This window comes from Alligator mississippiensis, chromosome 1, assembly GCF_030867095.1.
Source record: "Alligator mississippiensis isolate rAllMis1 chromosome 1, rAllMis1, whole genome shotgun sequence".
Classification (NCBI taxonomy): domain Eukaryota; kingdom Metazoa; phylum Chordata; order Crocodylia; family Alligatoridae; genus Alligator; species Alligator mississippiensis.
This window is the reverse complement of record NC_081824.1, coordinates 214,077,279-214,095,234: the sequence shown is the minus strand read 5'-3', so window position 1 is coordinate 214,095,234 and position 17,956 is coordinate 214,077,279. Positions and strand designations below refer to the sequence as shown.

At 42.7% G+C, this 17,956-nt stretch overlaps 1 protein-coding gene across 2 annotated transcripts in view; it reads left to right on the top strand.

Annotated features, from left to right (window-relative positions):
* PELI1 (pellino E3 ubiquitin protein ligase 1) overlaps window positions 1–4,905 on the top strand; it is a 77,185-nt gene extending 72,280 nt beyond the window's left edge. For both annotated transcript variants that reach the window (XM_006264912.4, XM_019500835.2), the window contains 3 exons: window positions 237–434; window positions 544–732; window positions 2,381–4,905. In XM_006264912.4, the coding sequence (XP_006264974.1) occupies window positions 237–434; window positions 544–732; window positions 2,381–2,947 (954 nt within the window). In that variant the 3' untranslated portion in view covers window positions 2,948–4,905. The remainder of the gene's footprint in view (window positions 1–236; window positions 435–543; window positions 733–2,380) is intronic.
* The last annotated feature ends 13,051 nt before the right edge of the window (window positions 4,906–17,956 follow it).

Genomic DNA, 17,956 nt, shown 5'->3' with positions numbered 1-17,956 from the left:
CTTCTTCATAATTATTTTTCCCTTCTTTTACCTGTATTGTGATTCCTAAATGACCAATTAGGAGTGCTGTAATTCCTCAGGTCAGAATAGTACACGATCTCAAAAACCTAAATTTCAGATCAAAAAATGCCTTCAATGTCCAGGAAGTCATGGTTTATTCCTGTTGGTTTCTAATTCTGTTGGGTTTAAAAATTGTCACAACTATCTTCTAAAATCTTATATTTTCTCTTGCTCAGATTGGCCGGTCAACAGAAAGCCCAATTGACTTTGTTGTGACAGATACAGTTCCTGGAAGTCAGAGTAATTCAGATACACAGTCAGTACAGAGCACTATATCAAGGTTTGCTTGCAGAATCATATGTGAACGGAACCCTCCTTTCACAGCAAGAATATATGCTGCAGGATTCGACTCATCCAAAAACATCTTTCTTGGGGTAAAAGCCGTTTTTTCTTCCTGGCTCAGTGCAGCCTTATATTTCAACTAGCTCTTAACTCAGAATTAAAGGTGAATGGAAGTTCTTTCATTGATGTCATTCCTCACAGGAGAAGGCTGCCAAGTGGAAGACGTCAGATGGGCAGATGGACGGGTTAACCACAAATGGAGTTCTTGTTATGCATCCACGTAATGGGTTTACTGAGGACTCCAAACCAGGGGTGTGGAGGGAGATATCTGTGTGTGGGAATGTATTCAGTCTCCGTGAAACCAGATCTGCTCAACAGAGGGGAAAAATGGTAAGCGTTTTATGCCTCATGTTTCAGACATACAGCCATAAAAGGTTTGGCTTGAACTGAGTGAGGCAGATTCTAGCTGTTTTGCTCAAGTGCCTTAGTCCATATTCATGTTGGCATTTTTTGTGAATGGTGAAGCCAGTGGGTAGAGGCTGACTCAACATGAGTGAGACTGGCAGAATCTGTTTCTAAATTAGTTGTTTTACTGCGTATCTAACTGATCAGCTGAACTGAGTGGTGTTCTACGAGCAGAGAAAGCTTTACTACCCTGTGATGCAAAAATTACTCCTAGCATTTCCTCTCTTGCTTATACTTTTCCCAAGACTTCCATGTTTTTCCAGAATAATTTTCTCATGGTTCTTCAGAAGTTGCCAAGATTTCTTTAAAATGTAAACCCCATTCAAAAGAATTCCTGAGGGAATGAGACAAGATATTTGTCTTCACGTTACTTTTGTTTTTATTTTTTACCAAAATGCTTCATTTGTTTTTAGAGGGCACCGATATATCGCCCACAGCTCTGCCCCTGCCTTAGCTGGGCAGCGCCTGCCCAGCCCCACTTCCTCCCTCACCACGGGGGCCTCAATCTGCCTCCCCCACACTCCTTCCCTCCCCCACACCCTTCCCCACCCCACAGACTTACCAGCTAGATGCTGTTCTCCAAGCTGCTAGGATGCATGTCAGCTGTTGGATTGGTATCAACTGACAAGGCTGGTTAATAATTAGCCATCAGTATTGGCCAAAAAAATCTTTATCAGTGCACCCCTAACTTGTTTATGTTCTTATGGTGTATTTGTTTAGGAATGTTGGCTACTTATTGTTTTTTGTTGTTTGTGATGTGAGATTAGTGTGCATTTTATTTCACACAATTTATAAGCATAATGGAGTATGAAGTAAGTTTTTTATTTTCATGGTTCCATGCCAGTCTAGCTCTTTCTTCTCTGACGGCTCAACTGGCTTAGTTAGAAATGTAATCAGGAAGGACTTTAAAGATGATTATAAGCATGTTTGTTTGTGAAGATCTCAGCTTTGGGTGTCCTACCTGAGACCACTTTTAAATAGGGTAATTATATGGGACAATGCAAAATGTGGGACACTGACCTTCCCCCTTACCTCTCAAGTCAGTGGGGCTGTTGCAGGCAGGGCAGCAGTGGTGCAGCTCTGGTTTTACTATTCAGGCAACTAAGGGAGTCAGTGGTCCATTAATGACCCATTGTTCTTCACTTCAAAGATGTTAACAGTCATCTCTTTCTAATGGTCATTCCATTAGTCAGGCTAATTTCTTTTAGGGCAATTTTGCTGTCTGATAGAGCTTCCTATTTCATAGCTTATGCTGCTCTGCCTCCCCACCCTCTGCTTGAGATGCTCATTTTACTTTTCACCAGCTGACTGGGACTGGCCTCCATAGTCTGGGACTGTCCTGGCCAAACCAGGATGTATGGTCATCTTGTCTTTAAACGGCCTGAATTTTTCTGAAAGCATTCGCACAGGGCCCTCTCCAGGCATCCTCAGTTAGGCACCCACTATTGGTAGTCACTCAGCTTTTGGCTGGAGGTGCTTAACAAGATTTGACTCTTAAATTGTTTGGTGATATGTTCATTTTCTTTCAATCCCATGTTTTGTAACATCTGCATATTTCTATCCCCTTCCAAAGGTTGAGAATGAAACCAACCAACTCCAAGATGGCTCATTGATTGATCTGTGTGGAGCTACATTGCTATGGCGCACTGCAGAAGGCCTTTCACGCACTCCTACAGTGAAGCATTTGGAGGCCCTAAGACAGGAAATAAATGCAGCCAGGCCTCAGTGTCCAGTGGGGTTTAACACATTGGCGTTTCCTAGTATGAAGAGGAAGGATGTTGTCGATGAAAAGCAGCCTTGGGTGTATCTGAACTGTGGCCATGTACACGGCTATCACAACTGGGGAAACAAAGAGGAGAGAGACGGGAAGGATCGGGAGTGCCCCATGTGCCGCTCTGTTGGCCCCTATGTGCCTCTGTGGCTTGGATGTGAAGCTGGATTTTATGTGGATGCAGGACCTCCAACTCATGCATTCAGCCCATGTGGACACGTGTGCTCAGAAAAGACAACAGCATATTGGTCCCAAATTCCTCTTCCTCATGGTACTCATACTTTTCATGCAGCCTGCCCCTTCTGCGCACATCAGCTGGCTGGTGAACAAGGTTACATCAGACTTATTTTCCAAGGACCTCTTGACTAACACACATGCCACCAAGAACTGCATTAAACTTATAAGCTAAGCTCTGATTTTAAACCAACTGTCTCATTCTCTGGGCTTTGACAGTTTGCATTAAAATGAAGATTTTTTTGTTTTGTTTTTTGTTAGAGCAGCTAAATCCCTCTCTACATTAGGAAAAGTCTGGAGAAAAAAGAGAATTTATGGGGCAAGGGTTCTTGCCTCTTTGGTTAATGACTACTTTTAAAGTGGGGAAAGGAGTTATGCAGAGAGAAATATGATGCCTTCAATTTAATGTTTTTGGATGACATGCTCTTGGTAACTTAAAAGTTGTTTTTGTATAACAGAGGGTAAAATGGTCAGCTCAATTGACATTAGTTTACAGCTTTGATGCAAACATTGTAAAATATAGCAACCTGTATATTAACTTTTTCTATTTATCTTTATTATTGAAAATATCCTAGAGCGTTTTAGAGTAGCATGGTAGTAGTGTGTTACATCCATCGATTGGATGTGTAGATTAGTTCTGGGTGGGGAAAGTTAAGGAAAGAAAAGAAGTAGAGATTTTTTTAAAATTTAAAATAATACTGAGTTCCTAGAATAGCTGAAAACTTTTTAAAAATTAATTCAAATTAAATTGTTGTTAAAGTGTGCTTAACCACATGAAAGCTAAGATGGACCTTTTGAAATGTCCCTCCATTGGATAGGAGTGTAATAAAAGTACTGATCACAAGAAAACATTTACCTAATTCTTTGAATATGCAATTTAATCTAGATTTAAGGATTTCTCTCCCTTAGTATTAGTCTCTTTATTTAGCATTAGTGACATTTGTGGGGTTTTAATTTAAACAGTAACAGAGCAGATAGAAACCCCCTAAAAACAAGGCTCAGCCATTTTTTCAGTATTGGAAAAACTTGCAAATTAGCCAAAAAGGTGCAATTTTTTTTTTCTTTTTCTTTTCTTTTTTCCCCTTTAAATTGGGTCTGACCAATTGCAGAATCTCTGTTAAAAACTACAGGGGCAGGTAGGAGGCCAACTTGCTTTTACTATATTTGCCTTTCAGCTCCAGGGAGGTGAGTGCACATACGCAGTTAGACCACAAGTGATAGGAAATAACAGCCTGGTACCTAATGGATGTTTTGACTACATCCCAGGGCCATTGACTTATTTGGCTCAATTGGAAGTCTTTGCTCAGGAAAAGCTCAGGTTGAGACTGAGTTGGATTTGCAGAGCTGCGTGTGTGGGAAGCTTGCATGAAGGCTATTCACACTACGGCTGATTCAAGTCAGTGCTTAGTCTCGCTTTCAATAACCACCCAAAATGCTCTCCTGTCTTTGCTCCCTCCTCCATCTCTTACCAGCAGAGGCTGTGCACTACATGCAGCTTGATGCTAACCCACCATACTTTGTGACAAATGTACAACCTGATATTTAAGGATTGAGTTGAGCTCTGTGTTTTTCTTTCATTTTTTTAATCGGCTATTAAACTTTTTTTTTTTTTTGGTTTGGAAATATGTACTGTATAAATTGACAGTAGCAAATTCCTGTACTCTGTAGCATAGCTTCCCCCACCCCCCCATCACAATCCCTTTCTAAACTTTCCCTGGTAAAAACAAAATGACCTGTGTTGCTTAAGTCACGGATTTTATTTTGACTCTCAAGAATTTTTTCTCCATTTTAAAAAGAAATGATATATATTGTTTGGTTCACTCAGGAAATGCATGTCAGGAAGTCTGTATTATAAGTTCAGTTAGCTGTCATGTACAAGTAACTGCTGTTACACCCTTTTCATAGAAATATAACTGATTTTGACATTTTTCAGATTGTTATATGCATTAAGTAATGAGACTTATGCAGCAAGGATCCCCTGTATTGTACTTGTTCTAATCATTTATATTAAGACTATATTATACTGTAGTTTAATTTTTATTTGCAAATTAATTTATTCAAACGATGTGAGTAAACACTTTTCAAAAATAGGAGTTACAGTATTGTCTGTTGCTATGTTAGATTTATCTCTGCTAAGATGGGAAAGGTTTAGCAGAGTTCAAAGGATTATTAGTATTATTTGAGCTGTCTCTGTAAGATGTCTGAAATTAAGAAGATACTTTTTTCTCCCTGGTTGGAACACACAAATCCAATGATACAACCTTTGGGTAATGGAGTTATGATGCTGGCACAGACTATCCCCATGTGAAAGGAATCCCTCCAAATTCGAGACAATGGTACTCCCATTCCTTTCTTTTAGCCTTTGTGTCCACTTCTGTGTAGAGTTTCAGTCCAAACAGGCTTAGCAGGGGGTGATACTGCTCTTCACTGCAGGATTCCCTGTACTGCACCCAGACTGCTCAAAAGGGAACATTCCTCTCCTCCACAACCCCCTCAAAGCTGCCAATTCTGGCACCTCTTTCAACTTCAAGAGCTTTTTAGGTTAGGGGCCAAGTGTGTCATTGGCTGAAAGCCCATCAGTTGAAGATGGAGCAGGATATACTATCATGATGGGATAACTATGTGCCACCCTGCTGCTGCAGCCCTGATAAAGGCAAATGTGATCTTAGTGTGCAACAGGAGAGCCATTTCCAGCAGAGATAGGGAAATATTAGTAGCACAGTACAAGGCCCTAAACTCAGTTGGGGAACAGGTGCAGAGAAGGGCTAATATGCTGATGATGGGAGCAGAGTGCCTTTCGTATGAAAAGAGACTAAATGAGTTTGGCACATGTAGTCCAGCAAAATGAATGCTGAGAAGGGACATGACTTGTTCTCTATAAATACATTGGAGACTAAATGCCAGAGAGAAAAAAAAAAAAAGAATTATTGAAGGTAAAGAACAATGTTTGCACTAGAACAAATGGGTATGAAGTGGCCATGAATAAATTTAGGCTGGAAACTGGAAGAAGGTTCCTAACTGTTAGAGCATTTTGGTGTTGAAACAGTCTCTCAGCATAAATAGAGTTTTAAAAAAAACCCCAACCACTGTTCACTTAACTTTTCATGAAAGCAATATACAGAAGGTACTATCTGCAAGATTAGAGGTCTAGTTTTGATGATGCAGCTGGTCCCTTCCAGTCTTCTGGTCCTGATTTTAATCTCAAAGCAACGAAGCACAGATGAATAAGGCAAGATTCTCACCCAACAGAAATGGTGCCCTCCTCCCAGATGGACAAAATCCTGGCTATTATTGCTCCTTGAACAGGTCCCACTGCTCTTGTTTCTCACCTTTGGGTAAGTAAAAAGCAATAATGATGTGAGTAGAAACTATAGTATTCTCTAATTAAAGCATAAGGAACATCTAAAACTTAAAAGCAAACAAAAAAACAAACATCTCTGACTTAATCTTCCACACAATCCAGTAAGGCTGATTAGTTTCTTCTCCAGGCCTGAGTAGAGAGAGGTAGTTAGCTGTGTTCAAGAGCAGATCCAGAGGCGGGGGTGCAATGGCATGGATGCACCCCTTCCCCCCCACCAGTCTACAATGTCATGGGAACAACAGGCAGGGACTTTAAGTCCCTGAAGCAAGTAGGAATTCCTACTCCCTGCCACCCCCTTCTCTGTCCTCAGCAGCACATCCTCTCCCAATGCTGCCACTTCCCTGGCTGTCCCAGGGATGGAAAAGACTCCAAAGCTGCTTCTGTATGCTCCAGGTGGGCTCTGTGGTGAGCCAGGCTCAGCTTGGGACAGCAGCAGTGACAAGCAGGATTCCCTTCCCTGCCGGGCCCCTAGTGTTCCCTGCTAGCCCAGGGAACAGGCCCTTGGGAAGGGAACCTGCCTGCCACTGGTGCCATGGTTGTCTCTGGCAGAACCTGGCTCCATGTTCAACCTGGAGTGGAGCAGGAGTGGCTCTGGAGCTTTCCCCCTTCCTGTCCCTCAGTCAGCTGGGCACAGCAGCAGTGGTGGACAAGGGAGGGTAATGTGCTGCTGCGCATGGAGGAGAAGGGAGGTGGGGAGGAAAGATACCAGATTGAGGGACTTGAGACCTCAGCTTCTGCTGCCACAGTGCAGTCTACCCATCCTGGTGTGGAAGAGGATGGCTGGGAGTGAGGGGCATACAACTACTGCAACACGCAGCTCCCCTCCCTCCCCCCCCCCCCCCCTTAAAATTCTCAATATGCCCATGGCCATGTTAGTTTGAAGTCAGGCAGAAGGCAAGAGAGGGTGGCACTTTGGAGATTAACTGGTTCAGAAATGTACAAGCTTTCATTGGTGACAGACTACTTTGGCAGAACGCACTTGAAGGTAGACTGTCATTTGTGAAAGCTTATGCATCTCTGAACCAGTTAGTCACTAAGGTGCCACCCTGCCCTGCCTTCTCCAATCCTGGTCTTGTTGCTGGCAGTAAAGTTAAAGAGAAATCTGCTTTTTACAGCTGACTTTTAAAGCCATTCAAAACTATGGTAAAGGGGGTATGTGCTCACTTAAGTACTCTTAAGAATTAAGAACAGAATTTGTGGAAAAGCTGCCATGAAGCAGCATTATAATCACTGTGATGCATATGCATGTAGCACACTTAACAATGCATTTGTATGATGGCCTCAGGTGATAGCAGAAATGCTTATCTTTATGAAGTTCATGTTTTAGCACCACTGTTACTCTGGGCTCCAGGAGGGGAGGAACACTTCAGAAAGAAAACAAGAACTGCAGCCTGCATAGAACGAACTGAGTCACTGAGTCTCATTATGTTAATAATGTACGCAGGCCTGAGATTAGATTTTACAAGATGCTATGGGTTCCTATGGCACATGTTTCCAGGCTCTATTGCTGCTTGCCAGTTCTGTTCTTGTAAGCAGGCAAGATGTTGGAACATAGAAGCATCCTGCTCCTTTCCAGCTGGGTTTTTTCTTTGTTCAGAACTCTGAAGCAACCTGATATAGCTGATGGATGCCGCCTGACTGCATGCTCATGAACCAAAGCCCTGTTTGGTTACTTGCAATTTAGACATGATGGGTTTGAATGAGGTGTCTCTGAGTGCTGTCTTAAGGCCTGACCTTACTTTGTAAATTACATGGCTACTAATCTAAGGGAGGGATGTCAAATTCATTCAGCCCAGTAGGCTAGATGAGGGTCACTGGGCCAGTCTGCAGGCTGGATTGCACTGTGCTGGAGCCAGCGTGCAGGGCTGGTCCAGCAGGGGGCCTCATACAGCATATGTGCCCAGTCCAGGCCTGCATGCCACATGCAGCTTGCGCTGTCCCATTCTGGGGCTTGCTTTGCAAGTGGTGCTCAGGGATGGCATGGGACACCCTGCCAGGCCAGCCCTATGCACTGGCTCCAACACAGCTTGCTTCAGATCAGCCCTGGATGCAGCCCACATAGCCAATCTGGCACATGCCCCCTAATGACATGCCCTTCCCCTTTGCTGTGTGTAGCACTCACAGCACTGGATCCAGCCCACACAGCAGCCTGAGACCTATAGGTGGGATCATAGGGCTCCATGGGCCTTATGTTTGACACGTTTGATTTAAAGTTTCACATACTGCATGATCAAGTTGTAAACTGAATGTAGGTTTAGAATGTGATAGTTGGGGGTAAAGTATTTAAAAGTGCTTGAGTCCGGTTTTCAAAAGCAACTTGAGTATGGAAGGCAGTTAATGATGTTAGTCTGATGTAAAGCAAGGCAGGGTGATTCTTTTTGAGAGGCATAAGTTTTTGTAGTCCATTTATAGTAGCGGATGAAGTTGGTTGTTGCCTACAGAAGTTCATCCCTCTGAATCAGTTACTTTAATGTGCCACCCTGCCCTGTCTTCACCCCAAGTACTGAAAAGATCTGGTGACTTAAATGATTAAGTCACTTAAGCAGGTTTTCAAGCTTCCCCCTGGGTTCTTGGTTCCTAATGTGATCTACTTGGATATGCATTTGTTAGCTGCAGCCAAGGAAGGGACCCTTGTTGGTCAAAGGTGGTTAGCGCCATTTGCAGTGTTGTGGCCCTAAATCAATCCCTGGTTCCTATGTTAGGCAGGCACAAATAGTAGTGTGACCAGAGCAAATTGCCAAAAGCTGCCACAAGTGGAAGCAATGAAGCATTGAAAGTGAGCATGGATTTGTGCCACAAGACCATGCCTCTGCAGTAAAATTGCCAAAGGTTGTTCCTGGGAATGAGCAGCCTTTAGGGTCCACACATTTTAGGCTAGAAAGTGATCTGTGATGGTTTGCATCGTAAGAGCAGTGTCTTCCAGCTGCCTAATCAGGACAGCCAGGGTTACAGGCTACAGAAAGTCAGTTGGTAGCAGGTGGTAGTTTCTGTGTTCTGTGACATTCCATGTGGGCTGGGGATTTTTACGCCTGATGCTTGCTTTTCAGATTCAGAAAGCTGATGGAGTCAATACTGGTGGAAAACAGCAGCTTGACATCCTTGTTAGCAAATGCTTGCAGAGTAGGAAAGGGGCTGCTAATGAATCACACTGATGCTTGCTGCTAGTATGTTTCTTACCTGCTAGTTGCCACCCTCCGACAGCCAATTCATTAGCTTCTTTGTTGGTGCTGGGTGTTCTGTGTTGCAGTTATGTTCCCTTCCTAGTTTCCTCTTCAGAAAGGTAGCAGCCTAGGGAAACAAGGAATGGTCCATTCACCCCAAATGCAGGTGACATTGACACAAAAGCCGGTCATCTTGTAAGCCTGGTCACTGTCCCATGACATCCAGCTTTGCAAACTGTGGGGCTGGGTAGCTGCGTGATGGCTACATGCTGGGTTAGTGACCCGAGCTAACAAGGGTTTAGGGACTTCAGTGCTGTTTTCAGCCATACAGTGGGCTGTCCCTTAGCAGAAATGTTTCTTTGCTGCCAGGATCAATGTGTTCCCCCTTAAAGAAACACCACGCCAGGACTCCCATTTCATGCAGCAGCAGGATTTGTACTGTGCCACTTGTGTTTGTACCCATAAGCAATGCTAGATCTTCCCCACACCAAATGCTCCAAACTCATTTAGTGCATCATCACTAAAGACAATAGCAGCGTGTGCTACAGATGATGACACATGGGAAAATAATTTCACTAATCAAGAAACTTGGGTCTATGCAAATAGAGCTTTGAAAGGAGTTAGAAATACCCAATATTAGCTCTATCCCAGTGCCAGCATATTGTTGTCTTTGGGGAATTGCAAAGGCTCTGATATGAACAATAACTGTGGGAATGTGGCCTTGGACCACATACAAGCATATCATTGTGAAATGTAATGTTCGTAAGTTCCTGATCCTTTCTACTCCTGACTCAGTTCCTATGTTCTTCTCAGCTGGTCTGTCATACATTGTCTGCTCTTTTTCTCTATGGGGCCAGGACCTGTACTTGACCCAAGCAGATGCTGATCTGTTCAGAAACCGCACTCTTGGGAACTCATGCAAAAGCACCTCTGCCTGCCTCCCCATCTGGTGTTTGTCTCACCCAGCTGTGGCTGTGTGGAAGCAGACAAGGCAGCTGATCAGTCGCTACCATCTGAGGATGTGCTCATGGGCTGAGGAGTAACTGGAAATCACAGGGACAGCATTAAAATGTTGATGGCAATGGAATTACTCTTATTCCAAGAAAGGTCAGAGCTGGACAGAAGTCCAGGGAGAGCAAGAAAACATTTGTAAATTATGACATCCCTCTGCTGAAAAAACCCCAAGCAAAAACAGATGAAGCCTGAGCCTTGCTACACACACACACCCCCACTCCTCTCATCTGCTCAGCCCTGTGCCCCTGCATATCAGTATTTGTGATGTCCATCCTACTTTTTTTATGCCTACCTTGTGGCTTTGAGCAGGGAGTGTCAATCCGGGAGCATGATTCCAAGCAAATATCAGGGTGTTAAATAGGAGGGAAAAATTGTGTTTTGGGGGATGGGTGGCCCTGAAGTGAAAAAGGGATTCCCAGTCGAGAAAGGGTTGAAAACCACTGGCTTCAGTCATTTTAGCAGAGTGGGTAACAAACCAAATGCTGCCTGTAGAATTAACAATGTACTTCTGAATATTTCCCTTTTGTAGCTTGATGATTACTGTCATCCTGTTACATTCCTGGCTTTACCACCTCTGAAGGTTACTGTTTTAGTGGCACCTCTGCTGAAACTGAGCAATACTTGGGCACTAGTCAGTTAATAATCTGTTGCCTCTGTTAGTTTTGTTTTCCTTCCTCTTGCTGCAGCTGCTCTGTGTACCTGTGTGTGTAAGCAGGCAACCTTAAACTGATTTGTATGGCTAGCTTCCCTTTTGGAATCTGCTGTCTTTTAGAAATGTAACAGTAACAGGGCCTCTTTAATAAGTTATAGCCTTGTATTTTCAACAAACCCATCTATTTTCCTGTTTCTAATGGAAAGGAGAATCTAGCCCTCAATGAAAGCCAAGCCCCTTCCTAAAGTATATGTTCAGGGAGAGAAATCCTTAGGAGGAAGACCTGTTTTTTATATTAAATTAAGCAGCAGAAGTCTCATAGGACATTAGTTGAAGGGACACTGATCAGAAATCCTGATTCTTTTCCCTCATTATTAATGAAATCCTAGACTATCCACTTTGTTTTCTACTATTTTCAGTGCATTGTTTATTGTCTCTTGAATTTTTCTCATTTGGGAAAAAGAAAACCAATTAAATCAGTCGTGCTTTACCTCATATGCAGTTAACTGGTTTTCAGTCATGTGCACTGCAGGGATTTCTTTTTTAATCTTCCCTTTGGAATATTTTATTTTTAAGTGGGGAAATATTGGATTTAAGTTGTGCAAAACTTCGTTTCTACATCAGCGTGGCAGGGACGTTGCCACGAACCAGACTTACCTTGAGGCCAGGAGTGGAGAGAGAGACAGAGCTGATGGGACACTGCCGAGGATCAAAGCCACAGCAGGAGAGAGGCTGCTGCGGGAGGACAGGCCATGCTAAGACCAGAGGGGGAAAAAGCGGCTGCAGTGGGCTGCGGGGGAGCCGGCGCATGCAGCCACACCAGTGTGGGCACACTTTATGGAGGTGTGTTGACACTGGTTTGCTGGCCAGCCCTTGGAGACAGGAATAAAAACCCCAAGGGCCAGCATTCAGGGAAGACTGAAAGTGAGTCCTCCAGAAGGCCCAGAGCTGCCAGAATCATACAGCAGCCCCAAAAGTGGGGTGTGGTGGCAACCCCAGGTGAGGAAATGCCCGGACAAATCTGGCTTGGCAGAGCCTGCACTCTTACCTGGGATGAGACTGTGGATCCCAGATGCAGCTGGTGTAGATTGGAACAGGGGTGAGCCTGGGAGGAGAGAGAGGAGAAAACAGTCAGATGCTGTGAGTCAATATTGGGAGCAAAAGGAGCGTGCAAGGAAGTAAGGCATCCACGGGCAAATAGGAAGCCAAACCAAGCTGCCGTGAGACCTGAAACAGAATGGTACGCCATCCGAACTGGACTGCGACTATATAAGGGCTAAAGCCCTTACTGTGGCGAGCAGACTTTGTCTCAGCCGCAGCCAAGGAACAACATCTCTGGTTGGCGCAAGGCAGGGTGTAGGGGATGCAGAGCCCCGAAACAGGAGTCCAGGGAAGAGTGCTGAAGAAGGGAACCAGGGGAGGCAGGATTTAAAAACATCCTCCCAACAATAACCAGTACCAACAAGGCATGGCAGGAGAGAATCCCTGGGGATCTTTTGAAGTATCTGATGGGAAGACAAGCTGTTGACCCAAAAGGAGACGGCTGCACTCGAACAACCGGAAAAGGTGAAGCACACTAGTGAGCATCACAGGAGGTTACAATCAGCTAAATTTGGCCTTATATGTAGATGTTCTTCACTCTCTAGTGAATAATATTGGATATTATGGAAATATGATCAAGTAAAGAGTTAAGCAAGCGGCATAGCTTTTCTATACTTCTGTGGAATGAATGGCCTCATAAAGAATTGGTTCTGTGACAAGCTGATTATCTACACTTCCCATTAACTTCAAGTGATGAGACAGTGCAATTCTTTCAGTGGGAATTGAAGGGGTGATGAGGAGTGACTCCACACTTCATGACCTGGGCTTTACTGACAGCATTTTTAATGACACCTTCAAATTAAATTTTATTTTTCTTAATTTTCTTAATATTTTTCTTATTTTTCTTAATATGATCATATTACCACTTACTTCTACTTCATTAATGCTGTTGATAGTGTGGTTTCAAACTTATATTTGCATTTCCCCTGCCTAATTAGAGATGCTCTTATTTAAAGTTACTGACATAACTTCAATGAGGAAACCAAAAGATTAAAAAAAAAAAAAAAAAAAGACTGGATCTGCAAGCTGAACTTAAAGGATAGGTTTCCTTCCAACAACCATTCAAAAAGCCCGAGACAGACTTAATCTAAGTTACATGTTTTTTTTTGTAACTGGCATAGTTTAGATTGGTAACAGACAGAACACACATTTGCCCTTTGGTGGGGGTTCTGCCATTTTTAAACCAGTCTGCTTTGCCAAACTTCTGTTATGGTTATAGACTGGTTTCTGATCACTTATACTAGTGAAATTGTAATGCCTGTACCTGGCCTAACACATAGATGGAAAATCTTTCTTAAAAAAATGCATAACTAAAGAAAGAATGAGCTTTTAAATTCATCCTTTCCAAAAGCCACATTTTAATAGTGGGGTGGGATGAGGATTACCATAATTTCTCACATACAAAAAAATCCCTTTTTTCCCAAAATCAACCCCCACAAAATCAAGCAGCTTGTATTAAGCTGGGATCCGGGTTTTCTGACCAGGATAGAAGCAGCCTGTTTGATTAATGCTTCACAGTACAGCAGCTGTTGCATTACTATTTAGGCAGCTCAGGGAATTGGTTGACTTTTTGACTCATTGTTCTTCAGTCCAGTTATTAATGATCATCTATCCTTTTTAAAGATCTTGATGTTCCAGTAATCAAGCTAACCTTTTTTAAGGCAATTTTGCTGTCTGTTAGCTGCTCCTGTTCTTCCTTTCACTTTCTTCCTGTTTCACAGTCTTGGAGAATCTTTAGTTCTTTTCACAATCATAGATCCACCACAAGACGAGTCTTCAGCAGCAGCTTGGGTTTCTGCTTTAGTTAAGCAAGAAAAGAAGGGTGAGAGGGTTGAAGGTTAGGCTCGGTCTCTGCTCTATGCAGGCGTAATTCTGAAAAAAAACCCTTCTTTCCTTCTGCTTTCCAAAAATAAGGTGTATATTATATTCTGGGCACGATATATGCAAGAAAATATGGTACTCTGTGGAATGAGAATGAAGAAAGTAAATCTGATCTTTAGCATTCCCATCATCTGTTCTACTAGTCCCAAGGAAGGAATATGCTACCTTACTTTTAACTTATCTATGTCAGTAACCTTTCATTCCAATTAGTTGTGCATAATATTTTCAAAAGAGGTTGCATGATTTAGGACTCCAAATCACATTTTCAAATTAGGCTCATCTACACAAGGACAAGGAAGGCTAATTTGAATGAACTCATGCTGTGAATTTCATTGGTTGAGTTAAAGTGCATTAAACCCCTATGTAGACACTCCTATTCAGAATTAGGTGACCTTAATTCAACTCGGTTGACTTCTTTGGAAGTAGACATTAAGTCAAATTAAGGCCATGTAACTCCAAATAAGTGTCTAGGCAAGTCTTTAATGCAGTTCAACTCCCCTACTTTAAAAAATAATTCAGATTAAAGTTCCTGAGTGTCCCACTGTAGGCAAATCCCAAAATGCTTAAGGGTTGCTTCCAGCAGAAATTCTATAAGATTTATGTCGCTCCTAGGGTATTATAAATGTCACCCTACATCTATGAAATGTTCTCTCTTTAAAATGTTAAACCTCATATTATTCAAGGTAAGAAACACAAGGTAACAAGGGGGGGGGGGGATGAGTGAAGGGGAGATGGAGAGGTAGAGAGAGAAAATAAGTGCTTGTATAGACCACAAAAATTGTACTTCATGTTTTCTTCTAAAATTATGTTGCCAAATAGATCACATTTAAAGTGGAGTGTTTTTCATATTGAGAAAGCTGTGGAATTAGTATGTCCATGAGAGCAATAATATATTTATAGACTGTGTGTCTGCATTTTGTTATATTTTTATCTTTATAGGCTAATGGCTAATAAGTCAAGCTGCATTTATGTTTCTGCAATAAAACCATATCTAAAACTAATCACATATGAGGTTTACATCACCACTGGCCCCAAGTAGAACTCCAAGTTGTTCTTAGACTGCAGTTCAACTTTTCCTCAGTTTCCTTTTCCTACTCACTTCCAGTAGTGTTAAGATGTGGGTCAGCATCTAGCTTTGCCAGGACAAGGTTGAACAGCTGAAAGAAGTAGAACTTTTTAGCCTAGAGAAGAAATGGCTGAGAGGGGACTTGATAACAGTCTTCAAATACCTGAAGGGTGATTATAGGGAGGATGGAGAGAGGCTGTTCTTTGTGGGTGGAGAGGACAGGACTAGGAGAAACAGTCTCAAGCTGCAACAGGGGAAATTTAGGTTGGAAATTAGGAGGAACCTTATGACTATGAGGGTGGTCAGGCATTGGAATATGCTACCTAGAGAAATTGTGGAATCTCCATCCTTGGGAACTTTCAAGAGCAGGTTGGACAGACACTTGGCTGGGATGGTTTAGTCAGAGGTGATCCTGCCTTGAGCAGGGAGCTGGACTAGATGACCTTGTGAGGTCTTTTCCAGCCTGTGATCCTAAGGTAGAAGAAAGGGTACCAGGTTTGTGTGTGTGCGTGCGTGTGTGAGTGCGCACATGTGCATGCAAGCAGGCACACTAACATGCTACCAAGTACAAGGCATCAGGAAATCTGAGGCCTTGTGGTCTAACATTGAGCCCTGTCACACCATCCAACCTGCCCTGGCCTGTAGCCCAACCTACAGGTTTGCACTGGCTCTCCATAAAAGGAGTAGTTTCTAAAGCTCTGCAGGTAGAATGTTTCTGACCACAGCTGCTTCCACCTGATCCAAAGTCCACTGATGTCAACAGAAGACTTTCCTTTGGCTCCATGGGCTTTGGACCAAGCTTTTTTGACACAGTGTTTCTTAGCATCCCATACACACATAGTGATAACTTTAAAACAGAGGATATGTCTGGGATTATCCCAATATGTGATACCAATGGAAGGTGGTGGCAAATGTAGGTAATTTCACGCCATGTTCTTGGGTATAGCTGCTGTCCTCCTCCCTATATACCACATCACCAATCTTTGAAGATGGCACAAATAAATCTTCAGTGGGCGCATCTACACGAGACATTAACTTCAGAGTTGCCTAATTAGATCTGTAAACATCTCAGTGTCTACACATGCAGCCCTATTAGGTCACAGTAAATTAATTAACTCCACTGTAGACTAGTACTTGTAAACACAAGTACTATCCTATGACATCATTATTTAGTGCACAGCAATGCACATGTAGATGCTGAGAGGGCTGACTGGGACACAAGGGTGCTTCAGTGGGAGGGGCTGCCTGCCCTAGTGCTCCAGCCAGCCTGCCCTTCCATAGCACGTTGAGCAGGGTCAGAGCAGCCCCAGGCTGGCAGGCTGACCCCTGGGGTCCCCTGCCAGGTGGGGTCGCTCCAACCTGGCTCAATGTGCTGCGCTCTCAGGTGCCAGATCCAGAATTTATTGTTGCATTAATTTCACATGCAGACACACCCAGTGATTGTGATTGAGTGACTTTCAGGTCATTGCTAAAAATGTCGACTTGTGCAAGGCTTTAAATCAGCCCCTGCAGAATTCTACCTCGCTCAGTGTGAAGTCTCCCTTGACAACTCTCAGTTAGCCAGTTCTTAATCGATTTAACAAGTGGTTTATTGAAATGGTATAGCGCTAATCTTAATCAAAATGTCAAGTGATACTAAAGTCAAACATCTTAGAACAGGCTAAGTATATTAATGGTACAGGGTTTCCTTTATCAACCTGGTTTGTTATCTCAAAGAATGAAATCAGGTTTGTTTGACAAGATCTATTTTCAATGCAACCATGTTGATTAACATTAATTATGTTATCATTCTTTGTTAATTGAATCACATATCAGCTTTTCCATCATGTCCCCAGAACTGATGTTAGGCTACGATTTAAATATTGACGCAGTGTTCGCATACTTCCCCAGTATTCCAAGACATGAAAAATTAATATTGAAGGCCTGGAGATTTCTTCAGCCAACCCTTGGATGCAAGTTATGTGGGACTGTTGATTTAAAAATTCGTATCCTTAGTAGGTACTATTCAATATAATCTATAGTTACTAATGGACAGGAAAATTAGTTCATCATCCCCATGTGATTAGGAATGCATCATCCTGCTTTTCTTCTCCCCCCCCAATACCAAACAGAACTATTTATTGAATATGATGCCTTTTCTACATCACTATTAGTAATTTTACTGTCTCTGGCTTGTAGGGGCCAAGTACCCATTATTAGAGTGGCTTTTGTTTCTTGTATACTTAAACTCCTTTATTGTTCGTAGCTTTACCAGCCATGGATTTTTCTCTGGTGCATTTAGCATCCCTTACACACATTCTGCATTTCATAACTTATACTGGTTGCCATTCACTTTATTATTTTCCATTTGATATACATATACATAGGAATATTCATGCTTAATGAACTGCTTAGCCCTGTTTTCTATTTGCCCACACTGAATATAATTAGGTCATGACCAAGGGTCCCTAGTGTAGATTGTAGTAGGCTCTAAACTGTTTTATAGCACTATGGTATAGCACAGTGGGCACGTCTACATGAGACGCCTTAATGCACAGTGGACTGTTCTACTGCACATTAGTGCATCACAGCAAAAACCATGCTAATGTGCAATAGAATTACTCTGCTGCTCATTAAGCATCACAAAAATGTTCATTAACGCAGCTACTGAGCCTTTATCTAGTTACTAGATTCTAGTACCTCATATTAGAAGTACGAAACTTAATGCACAATAGGAAAGGTGCATTAATGAATGTGTAGACGTGCCCAGTGATTCTCAACCAGGATGCTGAGGCACCATGGGCTGCCACCAGATTCTTTGAAGGGTGTTGTGTGATGTGAGGAGATAAGTAGATAAGCTCAGTAGACAGATGCAGTGTCAGGCTTGTTCCTGCATGAATGATTCCCCTACCCCAATTGCCCAGCCCTT